Source organism: Antedon mediterranea, chromosome 11 (genome assembly GCF_964355755.1).
Source record: "Antedon mediterranea chromosome 11, ecAntMedi1.1, whole genome shotgun sequence".
Lineage (NCBI taxonomy): Eukaryota > Metazoa > Echinodermata > Crinoidea > Comatulida > Antedonidae > Antedon > Antedon mediterranea.
The window spans coordinates 15,383,517-15,401,941 of NC_092680.1; the positions used below are offsets into that span (position 1 = coordinate 15,383,517).

The 18,425-nt window shown below is 32.9% G+C and overlaps 2 protein-coding genes across 2 annotated transcripts; both read right to left on the reverse strand.

Moving 5' to 3' along the window:
- Positions 1–3,427: 3,427 nt before the first annotated feature.
- On the reverse strand, positions 3,428–11,263 carry LOC140062438 (E3 ubiquitin-protein ligase Midline-1-like). Its single transcript, XM_072108658.1, has 7 exons — positions 10,468–11,263; positions 8,750–8,845; positions 8,109–8,342; positions 7,320–7,342; positions 6,556–6,683; positions 5,932–6,213; positions 3,428–5,043 (listed from the first exon to the last, which is right to left on the reverse strand). The coding sequence occupies exons 1-7, from the start codon at positions 11,101–11,103 to the stop codon at positions 4,466–4,468; spliced, it is 1,977 nt and encodes a 658-aa protein (XP_071964759.1). The 5' UTR covers positions 11,104–11,263; the 3' UTR covers positions 3,428–4,465.
- A 912-nt stretch (positions 11,264–12,175) lies between these two features.
- Positions 12,176–14,516, reverse strand: LOC140062886 (uncharacterized). The gene is made up of 5 exons (XM_072109273.1): positions 14,443–14,516; positions 14,217–14,339; positions 13,265–13,417; positions 13,026–13,109; positions 12,176–12,831 (listed from the first exon to the last, which is right to left on the reverse strand). Exons 1-5 carry the CDS (start codon positions 14,491–14,493, stop codon positions 12,562–12,564), a joined length of 681 nt encoding a protein of 226 aa, XP_071965374.1. The 5' UTR covers positions 14,494–14,516; the 3' UTR covers positions 12,176–12,561.
- Between the last annotated feature and the right edge of the window lie 3,909 nt (positions 14,517–18,425).

Sequence of the window (18,425 nt, forward strand, 5' to 3'; positions counted from 1 at the left end):
TAATATGCCATATCAAGATTTAGTTTTAAAAGTATTCTGATTGCACCTCTCCGTACGGTTTGTTATTTATAATACTTCCGTGCCCGGAAGATTTGGTGCTGGATTCTATCGTAAACGAGACGGAGGAACTGCCGGCCAATTTCTTTTTATCTGATTTACAACATGATTTATTAATATAAACTTGACGCATTGCACATTTTAAGTCACTGCGCATACACCGTTGATATTAAAGATATTTAACTATACCCCGTACAAAGTCGTTTTGGCATAAGATTTATTTGTAAATTTATTTTGATTACTGAGATTTATTTGATAGATAAGTAGAATGAACAAGCAAATGGAATATAACAAAATGTTGGAATATAGTAAGCGGTAGTAATACGTGCTGTATGCCCAGGGCGATCCCAGTTTTACAGAATACAACTACATTGATTAATGCACATCCACATGTGTGTTTGCGCGTCTGCGTATGGGACGCTTACGTCGTTTGTAAATAAGAATCGTAATTTTAAGTGGAATTCTACATTTTAACACTAATTCTATGGAACTTTATTCCCGTGGTTTGAACCTACTTTAACCACTAGCTGTAGCAAGAACCATGGATAAGCTCCATCATCTTTTTTGGTATATAGGCTATAATAAGAACATTGCAAGATTCGAAATTCGATGAGATGATTCAATATTCTTGTTTTTATATACTAAACAGTGATAATAATTTAAGTAGGCCTACATACGATGTTGTGGTTTGAGGCAGGAAATACACAGAGATACCCGTACTACTGTATTCAGTTATAGTTCAATAGCTAGTGTGAAAAAAAAACCGTTTTTAATGCTAGCAAATGTACAGTTGTAAATATTAGAAAATTAAACCTTTTTTTAGAACTAAACAATTTTGCAAAAGTGTTTGCTTACAAGTTTATTTCTCAATAATTTTGCTAATGGGAATTTATCACAACAAGTGAAGTTTCCTAGTGGATATCAAAGTAAATTGCTATTTCTGGATAAACATATCACAAGTTGCAAAGTTATGTTATGACGTGAGGACTAAACCATCAAAATGTATAAAGCGTGGTTCCCACTAGCGACGCAACACAAGGACGTAACGCAACGCAAGTGAATTGACCAATCACAATGGCTTATTCAACTGTCTATAACTTCGCTTGTCATTGGTTAAAACGCTTGCGTTGCGTTTACGTTCTTGCGTTACGTTCTAGTGGGAACCAAGCTTAAGGCACAATATCAATTAGTTCAACAACAATACATATAGGCTAATACAGATTAAAAGTGAATTAAAACACCCGATTCTGCTACTGTCAATAGGTATGTATCTGTATACACCAAACAGCTATTAATATGTTGCATCTTGTTAGAATGCCTTAAACTTTTAAATAGATATACTTTGTATATAATGTATCAAGATTGACATTTTTATCTATTATATACTGTCTTTCGTTTATAGAACCATCTCAGAAGCAACATAATTGACGTTTATTGTATATCCTGAACTTAATAATACATGTATTGTATGTAAACATTCACTTTACCATGTGATATAAATTTCTTAGATACGTATCAATAAATCAATCTTTTCATTCCACTTTCAACTGCAACACGCTTCATTGTTAATCACCCGACCTAGTACCAGCGAATCAATGTATCTTTTTATATAAACTAACTCTATTACATTAGAACACCTCCTATTCAGGGGACACTTTTTTTGTGAAACGAGGGGAAATATTTTAACCAAGACACCCCTGGGTTTCTATTGTAGGGTATGTTATAGTACAATCTTTGTGATGTTGTATAATGTAATCTTGACAATAACATTATTGTGCATCACGAAAAATACTGTTTAATAGGCCTATTACACGTGTTCGTTGAAACAATACACAATTTATGGTTTCAATCTGTAAGTAAAATAATAAATTCGTTTTACTATAATTTGAGAAGGAAAACGACTACAGAACCCAAATTATTATACTAATTACAACAGTTGCTTGTGATTGGCAAAACTATCATTTGCGTTGCGAGTCGCGCAAGGACGTAAGCGGACTGAAAGTAGACAGTTGACCAAATCTATCGCTTGTGATTGGCCAACACATTATCGTTGCCCCGTCGTTGTGTTGCGTTCCAAGTGAGAATCAAACTTTAATTTACGTCATAGTGGGAAGCAGCGAAGCATTTTTATTTTTTTTATTCGTACATTTTTATTCACTTTCTGTATTTAAGTTTCTAAAATACTGTTGTTAAATATTTTCTACTCCATCATCATTTAGGCCTATCATCATCTTAATCACGTTATTGACAGATAAGAAATTACCATTATCATTGTAGGCCTATAGTTTAGGTTAACACACAAGACATTTTCGAGTATTTCCTTATTATGGCTCATTGGTATGGCACGGATGAGTAGCAAATTTCGTCTGAATGAACCTAGAATAGTCCAATTACCTTCTCTGGAGGTTTAGTTTTACGAGATTGATAAATTAGCGTATTGCACGCTTGAAACACTCAGCAAAAGTACACTTAGTGTATAGAATGCAGTGTAAACATTTGAATACTTGTAGTTTGTGATTGAAAAAAGTTAGATGTACTTTTACCTTAATAATTTGTAACCCTTTTAGGCTTGATGGATACTTAATATTTCGCCCACGTGTTGGCTGGTGTACACTTATTTACTACCCTTGAACCCCTTTTTACTAACATCATAAAATTAATATATAACATAGAAAAAGAATTGGAAATTGGTAGAATTTGAATATATAAAAACAGGTTTAGGTAAAGTACATTAATTCCTGATCATACGTGCATAGCTTGAAATGAGCCTTTTCGACTTAATTCTGTGCGAGTGCACTCTTTCCCTGCCAATCATTTCATTATGTGTAATCTAAATCTGTAATTATTAGTTTTAAAATAAAGAATGATGCATTCCTATTCGCTCTCCCAGGTTCGTTTATAAAGTGGTTTGCCCCACCTTACTCGCTCTGGGGCATCAGCAAAATTATATAACAACACACGGGGTACCAAATATATTCTTATTTAGGTTGGATTAAAATTTGAAAATGTCTTTTGGCAATGGGTCACTCTTGTGAAGTTCTCTTAAACAAAGTTGCATTGTGTGTGCCATATTGATATATAATTGATAGACTGTATATTAGAATTGAAACAGAATAATATGTAGCATGTAGGCCTATTTAAAAAAGGTTAATATACTAATACCGTTTAAAACGATGTCAATTGAAGGATACAGCATGTAAAAGCATATTGTGGTATACGATATAATAATAACATGTTATACAGACTTTTTTGCTGATTAGATTTATTGAAGTTAAAATTGCGAATTTATTATTATAGTTCGATTAAGATAGACGTATTTGCATTATGAAATCTCTCTTATAACCATAGATGAAAGATAATATTCTGAAGATTGAAATTGAAATAATAATAATAGGCCTACTGAATAATACAGGTTTTTTAAAGAAACTAAAACATCATTATTGATTATTCATAACTGTTTTATTTAATAACTGTTAATATAGACTAATCTGCAAAATTTAGCAAAGTAAATCACCAACCATAAAAGAGAATTATTTTCTGAAAAATTATACAATAAACCTAAATTTTTGACCTAAATTAAGCTACACACATTTATTATGTGTCAATCGAAATAATATAAATATAAAATTGTAAGTTATGTTATCACGACCCTGCTGTTAAGTGGACATCAAGGTTCATGAACTTGTGTTTCGAAAATGCCCTTAAGTTTCCACAAATTAAAGGGTGGTCGGGTCACAGAAATAAATCGCGGTAAAATACATAAACATGTTGTAGTGGTGTGTAAAATAATAATAATCAATTTGTAACACTCATTTGGTCGTCTGTTGGGGCCTGGTAATTTTAGACGATTGTTGACCTTTCACCTCCTGTCTAAATGAACCGAAGCAAGGTGGGATTGGGAGGGGGTTCACGTGAATAACGTGTTGTTAATTATTAAGCAATCTAAATAGATACTTTGTTATCGTTATTCACCTAGATACTTTTTCACAGTTGTATGAACTCACTCTTTCTCTAGGCATGCTTGGACGCTTGTGATTTAATACCCGTCTTTCAACTTAGTTACATGCTTGAAAACTTTATTGTAAACGTGATAAATAAATATTTATTAAAAAAAAACACCCTGCAAACGTGTTGAGGCAACTAGTAAACATTCAAGGCTGGATCTATGATATTGTTTCAGGGTGAAGGCAAAACTATTGTGGGTGCAAATCTGGTATTTTTACTGAGGATTGAGGTCAACAATTGTGTACGATGTATTTTGGCAATTTCACAAAAGTATATGTAATTAAATCCATTAGGCCGTTTTATCGTCACTTTTTCCATGCCAATAATAATGCAATTCTAACAATATAGTATTATTAAATAAAAAATCCTTTAAATTTACATTAATAACGATTAAAATTTAGGCCTATATAGATATGTTTTCTGGTACTTTTAAGCCTGTGATTACCTTCATTTGCCAATGCGGGCTATAGACAGCAAAACCTGGAATAAGATGCACGTTTTTGTTCAGAGGAGACTTTAAAAGTGGAACCATGCTTTTATGATCGAAAAACATTAAACTTCCTTTCTGATAATTGACCATTATTCCAACATGTGAACTAGTGTGGCTAAGTTGTGTATGAGTTGCACGTGTAACGAACCATCGGAAAAGACCATCGTCTGTAGCTTCTAGAGCCCACGAAGTGTTATCCATTCCGAGCGCCGTCGATCGCGTGGATGATGACGCAACTACTCCAATAGACGCCACGATAGCGGGGGCGTTCGATGACAATCGTTCATTGACTTTACAGTTAGTACCCTGTCGTATTCGATTTATACTAGCCTCCCAATATTGAACACCATTCTCCAAAAAGATCTTCCCTACGGCGTAAGTTGCCCCGTGAGCTGTAGGTGATACTCTCTCAATTGTACTTAAAACTTTTCCGTCAGGGGAAATTCTCATGACACTAGGCAATAAGTTCACATCGATGTTGAACTTTAGTGCTGAAAATAAAAATGTAATGTGTGTATAAAGTTCATTTTAGAATAAAAAGGGTCGTTTAAAGAGCATTTTTTATTGGCATTTTACAGTTCATGGGCCTGCCTTCAATTATAGGCACTGTAGCATAACCACAATTATCATGTAATATATCAAAATTGATTCAGTTAATGGTAAAACAATTATATCTATAAAACGCATCGTTGCAAACCGGGTTTTGTTCGACGGTACCCTGCACCCTGCACCCAAAATAATAGTGTTGGGATTTTAGTCGAAGTCCATGATGCACAGCGCCAAGTATCCCTGCGAATATAGTGTGCTTACTTTAGTGGACTAGTATTATTTATATCTAAAATATTGTAAACCTATAAAAATCGTCGTTCCATAAAACATTTTCTTGAAAACCGACTCTTTATTACATTTTTAATGTATATTTACCGGTATTTCTTGTATTATTTAAAAAAAATCAATACAAAACTGTGAAGAAAGTATCGGTCTACATTGTCTCCTGGATTAATTTATCGTCTTATTTTCTTGTTACCCATAGTCATGAAAGATGGATATAAATGTCATGGTAAAATAAGGCGAATTGGACACAACTCTTTTAAAATTATCTACCCTTTTTTTAAAATCATAATATGAATGACTGAATTTTGCATAGTAAATGGACATTTGTAATAGGCCTAACCCCAAAAGTTAACGTACCGTATATAGTAGAACGATAGACAGGTATGGTAGATTAAAATTACAGACTGGCCATAGTGGCAATGCGAGTTTATTGCCAAATGGACCTGCACATATGATTTCAAATACACAATATAAATTAATAATAAACGGTACACGAACGAGGTTTAAAACGTTGTAGAAAAATGTGTAGGGCCTACACTGCATACCTTCGCTCTTCGTCTGCAAAGAAAAGATTGCAGTCTTCGATGATTGGCCAGCCTTGTTTCGCGCGGCCCCTACAAACTGGTAAACCGTAGAAGGCGCTAGTTTGGCAAATTCCACATCTACTTTGCCTTCGACGTACCCATGCTCCCATGACTGGCTCTCATTTGCGGGACGATACCAAATGTCGAACCCATCAATGAAATCGTCTGAAGGTTTAAATCGCAACACAACTTTGTCGGTGCTTGTAACGCATCGTACACCATCAAATTCTGGCGCTTTTGGCACTATTTATAGAAAAAAAGAAAAGACAGTTAAAGCGCTAAGGATATATATTACCTTATTATTTCGCCATTCATTAATCCTTCAGTGACGCGTCTTATTGACTCAAAAGTATTGAAATTAGTGGACAGTACCTGCTGCCACCTCTGATTTTATACCCGATTTTCCGGCATGTGCAAAATAAATTCACATGACATTGCGGATTAAGGATTGTTTAAACAGGGGAGCGCAAAGACTAACGTATAACAATAATAGTCTGTCAAAAATAAGATATCAAATGTAGTTTATAATTACATAATAATGTCATGCTAAATGTTATGTAATTACAAGTCTATACTTCATCTTACCTTTAATTTCCCTCACTATCATTGAGGAAATAACCTTTTTCTGATGTTGCACATTTATTTCAAGATTATTAAAATGATCCGTGACACCAGCTTGCATGGTTGGCCACGCCTCACGACAGCTTTTAACCCTGCATATTAATATGATTGGAGAAAACTGAGGTAACGTAGAAGATATTTTGAAAAAGAAACAGGCCTAAATTTGATTCAGCACTTATACATATTATTAAGGTTATTTACTTGAACCTTCTTAACTAACGAAACTACATTTTAAACAAAAATGATTTGTTTTCATAAAAAAAACCTTTTCGAGTGTTGATGCTGAAAGATGTATTGTCCCCCAAAAAACATGAAAAATTAAGATTAATATAAAAAAAACTTGCAAAGGCCATTTCACAGTTTAAAAAATTAATAGCTTACGTGGAAAAAAATGTTTTCAAATCAAACGGTTTAGTTTAACCAAACCCCATTGACTTTCAGTCAATTTGACTGTATTTTGCTTCAAATTATTTTTGTTTTCATCAGGTAAATATATTTTTTAGATCGAATATTTGGTCAAGTGAAAAACTATTCTGTGACATTAAAATGGCATATTCAATAACACAATTGAAATAATTTATATATTTTAAAATGTTGGACAAGAATATATTTGAGCCTTTATAATATTTATTTGATTTTTAAAGTTTTCAAATACTGTTATTATTTTTATACTTCCTCGTTTTCTGAAACGGAATGCAAATAGTGAATGCAAATTGTGTTTACAGTACCTGGTTTGCATATGCTCGGCAGTCTGCAAATAAAGAAAACAACATCAAAAGGCTTATTACATTATTATTGTAATAATTTACCATTCCTAACATGTTCAGTAACATAGTACAGTATCATGAATATTCTAGAATAAGAGTATGTTTAGATTTAAGAAACCATGTATAATTAATAAGAACAATCAGGAACATTCCAGAAGTACTATTAATAGAAACTATAAACCAATAGAATAAGAAGTATAAGGAATGATCTAGAAGGTTATGAACATATTGTATATAAGGGGAAGTATGACAATTGTAAGAAGGGAAAAGGATTTTTTGATTGAAGCAGGTTGGATATTAGTTGTTGGATATTAGAGGTTGGATATTAGATTGTAAAAGTTATTGTGAAGCTGTTGTTTAAAGTGCTTACTGGATTGTTGAAAGTTGAAGTTGATTGAAATTAAAGCTTTGTTTTGAGTTATTTTACAACTTTGTGGATTTTGTGTGTATATTTTTATGTCACAAGGGAGTTCCTAAAGTATTTTCAACCGCTCGGAAACATACGTAAGAGGAGTTCGTGACAATTATCGTAAAAATACATTGACTGTGACGTTTTCATTATATTGTTGAAATACACACAGGATTATTCTATACGTATATTTTTATTTTTCTACTCCTGTTAGTTCGAGGTGTAGTATGGAGGATCGATTCGACCTAGTGCATAGCACTTATGGCAACCCCCATTGTACTTCACCGTTGTCTTTTGTTGTTTATTGTTTAACTGAAAATGGAATAAAATGAATGTAATACCAATAAAAAGGAAGCAGGCTCTTCCTCCTTCAATGCCTCTGTGACGTAATCGGCTAGGCCAGTCGCTGATTCCAATTTATCCTGGCAAGTTCTTATTTGATGTTGTAGAACTTCTAATTTTGACGTCATTGAAGATGTCACGTGCTCAGCCATCAAATGTTGGCGCTCTAAAATTAGAGCTTCGAGTTGGGCACATTCATTTGCAATTTGGCGTTTTAGATCAGCAGCGTTGCTCTAAACAAAAGCATAAATTTATGAGGGAAAGTAATAATATAATTTTTTTTTAAACCATGTGGTTTAGTTATTAATTTACTTAAACATTAGGCCTAATTATAAAAACTGAGGAATTTGATTTGCATTTAATAATGACAGTTAACGAATTGGATTTAAAGTTGATATAAAGTAATGTATCTATTTAACCCATCAATATTATTTATTTCAAAAAGAATAGTAAATGCAACAAACCAAGATTATATAACAAAAAAATGTATTTAGGTCAAACTGTACTCATTTTGTGACTTTATTTTCGTAATTCTTTTTCTTTGTTTTGTGAACAGTTTGGTTGTCTTATTTTGTATACTTATTTCTACTTGGCCATCATAAATCTTAACGACTTTTGTGACGTGAATATGTATACTTACTTCAACGTTTGAGCATTTTCTTTTTAATGCTGAAATAAATAACTGTATTTCTTCGTTCTTTTTCTTGAGGCTGTCAAGTTCGTCGGAAAGAACGTCCTTATAGAAAAAAAAAGGAATTATGACTATTACAAAAAAAAAAGTATATTCTGTATAATGTTGTGCATGCATATGACAATCTATTCACAATACAAACACAGGAGGCGCTATTATAGTTTTACCAGAAAGTCGGAGGTGTGATATATGTTCTAAATCGTGATATATGACCGGATTTGAACAAAGGACTCGATGATCATGATTATGCTATAACTCCACTTAAAAAGTCAAACTGGACGCACATTTTGAAGGGCGTTTTTTCATCAACATCATACAAGATTTTTATATTGAACATGTGCATTTTACGACATATTGACTTTCGCTTCCCTTTGCCACGTGTATCATCGGAAAAATCGATATAAATCAATTAATTCACTTAGATAAATAAAGCAATATCCTATCGTATTTGTATGGTTACGGTGGTTTAACTATAACAATTTGACTACATGATTTGTTCGTTATATTGAATACTGTATAATTAATAATGATACCGATATTTGAATCAACTGTTCACCCATACTCGTGATACTCGTGATAATTCTGCCTATACTATCAAACTAGTTTTTGAAAAAAGTATCATAACGATTTATGTTTCTATCTATATTTTTTTTTCTGTCTATGTTTTCACTATGTTTCTATCAATGTTTTCACTATGTTTCTATCAATGTTTTCACATTGTTTCTATCTATGTTTTCATTATGTTTCTATCTATGTTTTCATTATGTTTCTATCTATGTTTTAACTATGTTTCTATCTATGTTTTAACTATGTTTCTATCAATGTTTTCACTATGTTTCTATCTATGTTTTAGTATGTTTCTATCTATGTTTTAACTATGTTTCTATCTATGTTTTCACTATGTTTCTATCTATGTTTTCATTATGTTTCTATCAATGTTTTCACTATGTTTCTATCTATGTTTTCACTATGTTTCTATCAATGTTTTCATTATGTTTCTATCTATGTTTTAACTATGTTTCTATCTATGTTTCACTATGTTTCTATCTATGTTTTCACTATGTTTCTATCTATGTTTTAGTATGTTTCTATCTATGTTTTCACTATGTTTCTATCTATGTTTTAGTATGTTTCTATCTATGTTTTCACTTTGTTTCTATCTATGTTTTCACTATGTTTCTATCTATGTTTTCACTATGTTTCTATCTATGTTTTCACTATGTTTCTATCTATGTTTTCACTATGTTTCTATCTATGTTTTCACTATGTTTCTATCTATGTTTTCACTATGTTTCTATCTATGTTTTCAATAGGTTTCTATCTATGTATTCGAGTTGTAAGATAAGAAAGAGCTTGAGTTTTAGGAATAGTTAAAGTTACAATATTTGTTACCCAAAAACAATAGGGTAAAATCCCCATTGCCCAGAAAATAAATTCACCAGCAGATATGCAAAACCAACTACTGAACAACTTGTGTTTTTGCAGATTTTGCCGAATGTTTTATTTTAATATTTTCAGTGAATTTATGATTTTGTTGTTGTGATTCTGTTACATATTGTACATTTTATATCTAACATTTTTGCCTGTACTTGACTTTAAAGTATCAAACATTATAACTTGTTAGATATTGTAATATAGGCCTATTTACATGTTATATTTTATCTTACCCTTTCTCGTCCAAACGTAGTTTTCAGTTCAGCAACCTGATGTCCTTTATGTGTTCCTATTCGGTCACATAAAAAGCAGATAGGAATCTTGCAATTCTCACAGTAAATTTTAATTTTTTCATCTTCATGATCAGGACATATAAGAGTGCGTTGTTGAGGCGAATACTTGGCTTCGACAAGACAGTGCTTAGCCAGAACACCACGAAGTGGGTGGCATAATGGTAGGCATGTATCGCAGTATGATACTCGGCATTCCATGCATGTTTTCGTGGCTGTGCTAGGCTCCCCATCGCATCCCTGACAAGGTACATTTTTTTCGTGTTCACCGCCTAACTGTCGTGATTCCCTGTACCTCTCAACAATATTCTCAAGTAGAAAGTTCTTCTGTAAGCCATTGAGACGTCGATAGTCAAGTGGTACTTCACTGCGACAAGTAGGGCATTGCAAATTCTTTGCCTTTCGTGGTTTAGCGATCGGAGCCACCAAACGGTCTTCATCTTCACCTCTGGATCGATTTTGAATTTCATCTAACTTTGAATCTTTTAGACACTTTCTACAAAAGCTATGGGCACATGGTAGTAACACGGGGTCGTCATACAAGTCCATGCAGACACCGCAAGACAATTCTCGTTCCATTGTTCAAGAGTGGTAAATTACTTATACGTATAGGCCTACGGTAAGGTTAAAAGAAGTGAGATTATCAAGCTATAGACAATTAAATTACTTGTAAAGACAAAACTCCACGTTTGCAGGATGGTAAAATATTGTTTGCAACAATTGAGAATTAGTTCAAATCACTGTGTTCATTAAATACAGTTATATGTACAGATGTTGTGGATTTTATTGATTGCGCATCGAATGGTTTTGTCCACGGTAGAGAGTTTCGTGGGAGCATGTCCATCTGCGATTCTGCTAATCATATTATGCATATTATACAGAGGCATATTTAGCTTTCTTTCGGAATTTGCGACAGGGCACAATTTGTTTTTCAAAATACGTTGCCGTCTATTTTTATAGCAAATATTTGTAGTCAATCTTATATTATTTATGCATTTTCTATATTATTGTTCTATAAAAAGGCTACGTAGTGTAGACTATATCCGTATAAATATTGGGACGTGATAGTGATAAAATTCGCTATTGAAAATCCTTGCACCGAAATACAATAAAAACATAAACACCTCTTTCATATACAATAAATGAAGATTATTATTATTATTATTATAAGGGAAAGATAATACATTTTGTTTAATGTTGTATAGAACTATAACCAAAATCGCGTACATTATTGATTGATAATTCAATTCGTCCTTTGTAACCAACTGATCACTGATTTTAACTTTAGTGGTTTGCCTTGAAAACTAGTTGATGACAAAAGTACATAAAAAATATGAACAACATACTATTGAGGTCTAGTCTGATGAAATGTATAATCTCATAATATAGTGAATTACATCTGCATTAACTGCTGTAGTTGTACAATAATATTGGATACGGCATCCGTATTTCTATTACAGTATTGATAAGTACATTCATTTCCAACAACATACAACAATTTCTTGAAGGATAATATAACCCGCAGGTTAATTTTAAAGTTTAAATGAGTACAATCTTACAATAATACACAATTCCTAAACACATAATTTGTTTCTTAAAAAAAACAAATTATGTGTTTAGGCATTGTGTATTATTGTAAGATTGTACTCATTTAAACTTTAAAATGATAGTTTTTCAGATACTGACAGTAGCAGGATCGGGTGGCTGTTTGGAAGGGTTATTCGATCCGCGAAATACTTTTGACGCGACGTATTTTTAGTCGACAATACTGCTGTTGTATGAAGTAAAAGAACATCTTGGGGAAAACTTTCAATATGTATAATAAATGTAAAATATAAAATAATCTAAATTAATACAATACTTATATATAATATACATGTTATTGTAAAAAAAAATGATAAAAACTGAATCAACATGTTAAATTATCTTTTCAAATCCTCGAAGTATAATGTAAAAATATTAATATATTTGTTATTTTTTTTAGTATAGTAAATTTAATATGTAGCTAATGATTCCTTAAAATACCATTGGTAGCATTCAGATTGCCGTGCAACCAAATCCTTCCCAATCAAACGAACAAGATACGTCCGGTATCCATGTGACATGGTCATCAGACATTTTACGTCTGTTTCTTAAAGACCTAGTTTCAGGTGCTTGTTTATTATGTTCCACCACTTTGGTTGACCAATACGTGGGTATATTGAAGCATTGATCAACGATTTCATCAACAACGACTGCTTTTAGGAACTCTGATGGAATCATGCCCTTTCTTTCGACATAAAACGATGGGGAGTTACCGTTGAAAAACTAGAGGTAGAGAAAATACGATGCATTAGCGTAGTTATTATTCACATTTACACTTCTTCAACCATCAATATGAAACTATATAAAATCGTCTATTATAATTTAGAACATTGATTATTTAAAGATGACGTTTATATGCATTGAATTCTTTAAAATAATCGTTTTTCTTAGTTAAAAAAATACCGGAAAATACATACCTTATTATGGTCGTGCCAAACCAAGTCATCATCTGCCCACAAATAACAGGCGCTGTTATTGACGCTGTAAGCTGCAACGAGTTTCTTTAAAAATAAAATAGAATCGGATTTATGAAACTAAAGTGATCAAATTTGGTAGAATAAAACTAGAAGTATTTATTGCAACAAAGGACAATTTTCGTCAAATTTTAATTATCGGCTATAAAATTTAAGGTTCGTCGACTGCTTTAGAATTTTACCTGGCTAAAATCAAATATAATTGTCCCTCCGTCAGTCACATTGGCAATTTGTTCAAATGTCAGAATTTCCACAAGATGGCTGGGGTACGTATATACACTAATTGAGTGTGCTATTCCATCATCAACATAGTTTACTGTTCTGCACCGCGTCATCTAAGTAAAATGAAACTGTTAATGATAACTTACATCATCGATAGGCTACATACGGTAGCTTACGTAATAAGATAAATAACTCACTAATACTATGTGATGCAATGTAGGCCTATCATGATGTGTACACTTCTAGCATGTATAATGAATACAATTCAACGTATAATAAAGAAAGCCCAGAATAACTTAGATTGGTTTGTAATACCGCATTTGCATTAAAGGTGAAACATTGTATACATTTAATAATAAGGTAGTAATAGTTGTATAGCGCCATTCCAACAATTATTACTCATATCGCTGTGGACGTAGATGTTACACTCTTCAACTTACATGCTTCTTCGCTAAGGGTCACGCCGTGACAGTTGTAGCGCTACCTTACCTGTTATTTGATAGTTGCCGTGTAAGCAAGTACACACCGGGGTAATCAATCCCCTACCGTCTCGAACGATGTACAGATTATTTACAGTGCACACGAGCATTTTTTGTACACTGGACCTACGGTTTATTGTTCTTGTACGAGTCCTTATATCAAACACTTTTCGTTTTTTTTTATACAATCATAGGACTAATTGTAGGCTTGAAAAGTAAACATTTACAGGGGCTGGGTAAATTATTGTATTGTTTTGATGTATATGTTAAATTGGATGCACCACTTCTGTTTGTGCCACCGATGCAAAGGTGTCATTTCCTAATAAATTATTATTATTTTTTTTTTATTTGTAAAATAGGCAATACTTAGAGGTATACATTATGCCACCAATTATATACCGTCAGCCTACAACAATAACAAGGTTTTACTTACGAAGTGTCTTGACATAAGTACAATTGCTGCGACTACTCCAACAACCAGAAACAACACAAATAGGCCTACAGTTATGACAATGTGTTGCCGTTTCAATGAAGCGTTTTTAGTTAAGATTGGTTCCTAAAATAATAATGAGTTCAAGTTATAGAGTACTGACGATATCGATAGATTTCAGCTATTATACATTTAATTAAAAATATAAAAAAAACTCCTTGATTTTTACCTGAGAATCTTCATTTGCCTTCTTTTCTGTTGAAATAGATGTTGGATACATGTTGACAGCCGGATACAGACGATACGTATCAACTATGCGAAGCACGAACTTTATATGAAGATTACACACTTATATTAGTCCGGTTAATTCCATTCAATATCCTCACAACAAATTTGAGAGTTTAGTTCACCGACCAAAAACCTGTCCGAAATCTTATTTTACTTAAGTGCCTAATTATCAGCAGATGTTTGCATAGACTCTCTTCACAGGCGTGCTTTGGGATGTGTGCGCATGCCAAATCCGACTTTAAAAATTCCCAACAAATCACCAACAATACAGTTATTGGCCATGTCACATGTCAAAGAAAGGAATGTGTGTGGGTGTAAAATAAGGGTAAAAGAAAACAAAAAGCAAAACAATTTTTAAAATCTTTTTAAACATAGTAGAAAAATAAATATTAAGATTAATTATATTTTATCTAATTGTGGTTGTGAATATTTATACGAAATAAATAACTTATTTAACTTTGATAAACTGCCCAAAAGGTAGCCATGAAATAAAGACCATCTCTCAACTTTTTCTACTGTTTGCAAACGGGTGTTATAAAAGCAAGAACACTTTTCAAAGCATCAATTTTTTTAATAAAAAGCAGGCTATGTATATTGTTGTTCGAATTTTCACATATCCAGGTCATTCACTTTGTTAACAACAAATGATAGATAGTCTAATATGACAGAATAAAATAATACAATCGCAGACAGTGACGCAATATGCATGTTTGCATGACTAACACTTTATAAAGAAATAAAAAAATATCAGAACAATAAAGTATATTTACAGATCACTGTGACCTGTCTTTAACTATTGGAATGTGTGTTCATAGAAACGAATGGTTGAAACACAAACGTTTTATCAGAAAAACAACTTCAAAAAATACCTATCTTTTAGAAACAAAGTAAATTACAACAAGCAATACTGATACGTAACAAATATGTGGTAGCATATTATATAGATGTAGGTCATCAACTTAAACAGTGTTGTAGATAATACAGATCGTCACTTTGGAGTTCTGTACTACACCAAATGCTATTGTGGTACGTAAGGGTGTGTGGCGCAGTGTGTTGGACGTTGGACTACTGATCGTGATATCGCGGTTCGAATCAAACTCTGCCGCATTGCTTGTATCCTTAAGGGCCTTTCACACCTGTTCCGGCACGGTTCCGGTCCGGCGAATCGAACACAAATGTTTCGTTTTTACGACGCTCCACGCGGCCAAGCACCAATCGATATGCGCGTAGCCACGTGAAAACGAAACATTGACGTTCGATTGGATTTGCCGTCGCCGGACCGGAACCGTGCCGGAGCAGGTGTGAAAGGCCCTTTAGGCAAGATACTTTACTTACGTTTACCTCTCTCTATACCCAGGTGTATAAAATTGGGTAACCGGTTAGATTAAGACACAACTTTGCGCTGATTACTAGCTGTAGGCCTATTATAGTAGTATTTTTCTATACGTGTTTGATACAAAAATGACGGGTAATAATGTTCACCGCTTAGAGGTTTCACAACATTAGGCGCTATATAACACTTTAAGCAATGAATAAATGTTATATATATATACGTTATGTTATTTACATTTTAACTTCGGGACAAATCTTCGCCTTGGATACCTATCTTATCTATCTCAGATTTCTATCTATCTTTCTATCTTAGGAAGATATTATAAAGAGTTTTAGGCTATAACAAAATGTATGATTTCATTGGTAGATTTTTAACTCTACGCGCGGTAGAAGTAATTTCCGGGTTCACGGTAAGGTGTATCAATCACCTTGCAACTAAGTTGGCCGTTGGTGGCTTTAGCTATTTTAGTTTTTTTTTTATTTTCGGACCGCGCGTTTGAAGATATATACATACACATCAAATTAAATATATTCATAAGACATATGAGTATATTGTGGGGAATAAGTATAAAAAATTACATCGAGAAAACTGATGATAAGAGCTTTTGTTTGAAATCGGAGGAAACCCCGATAGCCGAGTTTTTTAGTAAGCTGCCAGGACTTTATGTACTGTGCGCTATCTGTGTCCCGTTCGGCCCCTGGGATACTTCTGCCCATGATGCAAGCCGTCTAAAACGTCTTCCTTCTTAGGCCAAAACGGCTCACTGTATCGCAAAATAATGTATTAATTATACCAATTAGGATGGTATTTATTTGAATAAACGCCCGGAACATCATTTAATAATTACCCCCCCCCCCCGCCCCCTACCATCTAATAAACGTCCATCCACATTTATACACACACTATTGTACTATACTTATAACACAATTTATACTAATTTTAGTAGAACTGCTATCTACAATTTACCAATCATTTGTTATTCTTTTTTGCCACTTTTTATATCTACTAGAGGAATTTCTAAAACCTTTTTATCATTCCGAGAACCATCGTCTGCACTTCCTAGAGGAAGAACTTCGTCTACAAACTCTAGTAAATACGATGAATACTAAAAACGTATAAACATCTTTTGAGCTACTAACATTTTGGATTTTTTTATAAAATAAAATAATGTTTGATTTGGCTGTAAACTAGATCGAATTTATTATCATGCAGTCAACTTACTAAGAGTATTACATTGAAATACGATTGATAATAAGAAATAAAGCATAATAATTATTCGTTCTAGTCTGAGGTAGTTTATAAGTCTTTTATTTTGTAGTGAATTGTATCTGAATTGTTATTCAACAGTAATTTAGTTGTACATACATCCATTACCAATGTATATTATTGTAAAAGCGGTAGAAGCAGGACAACTGTTAACTATGATGATTTAACGAACTTTTATACCTACCTGATTAACAATGAATAACTCTAATTCAGGTCAAGTCATCACACAATATTATACAATGTTGACGTTTTAGTGAATTCAATAAAAGATCAATAGGATTTTCTCGACGTTATTGTGAAAATCGCAAACAGAATACTTTATTGCGCATATAAAAGGAAAATATTTTCTTAGAAAAGAATGGTTGCTAACCTAACGTGTGTGTTAAAAAGCAAAAACAAACTTTTCAAACAATATCAGCCATAATAATAAATTCTTCAAGGTTATTTTCTTGTTATATTATTGAAAGATACAACAGGTCATTTACTCCATTAAAAGTATAGTAGGCCTAATATATCCATTACTTTTACCAGAATAATTAACAATAGTATTTATTTATGATGATGCTGATTTAAACGTTACAATTGGTATTATTATAATTTTGTGAAATCACAAGACTTGAATTCGGTGAACTAAGGCTCTGTCTACTCTATTAAAACTAGTTTTACAAAACAAAAAGTGTGATGAGCCCAATTATTGTATAGTGATAATATGGCCAAATAGTGATATAACATCACTTTTTTTTCACATAAAGTTTGATAGTGTGGACAGAGCTTTAGAATTATTGTCACCCGGGTTGGTAAAAAGTACGCTAAGTAGTCATGTGTGAACTAAAAATACCTTCCAATAATTTTTCTATTTGTATACGATTATTTAGAAACGTTTGACTGTAATTTAAATTTCATCGCGTTAGTAAAGCAATACAATGACATGATACGTCGTGATTGAACTCTGCTACTCTTATCAATTTTTAGTCGCGTGGAAGCGACTCTATAGTTCACTATGTCGGTCGGTTGGTCGGTCTGTCTGTCTGTCTGTCGGTCTGTCTGTCGGTCCGGTATCACTATGCGTTTTATCGCTTTCTGACCTTATCTTGATATCAGTTTAATCTAGCTAGGTCAATTTTTCACAGTATATTCCTTATGGCCAGGAATCAATGTGGTTATGTTTTCACGGTGCGCAATAAAAAATTACGCGGTCTACGCACGATTTAACGAAATCACGTTTGTAATCATATCTTCACAACCATGAATCACAATTAAATAAAATTTGGTACTCATAAATTTCAGGGCATAAATCATCATATGGCAATACAATTACGTGCGAA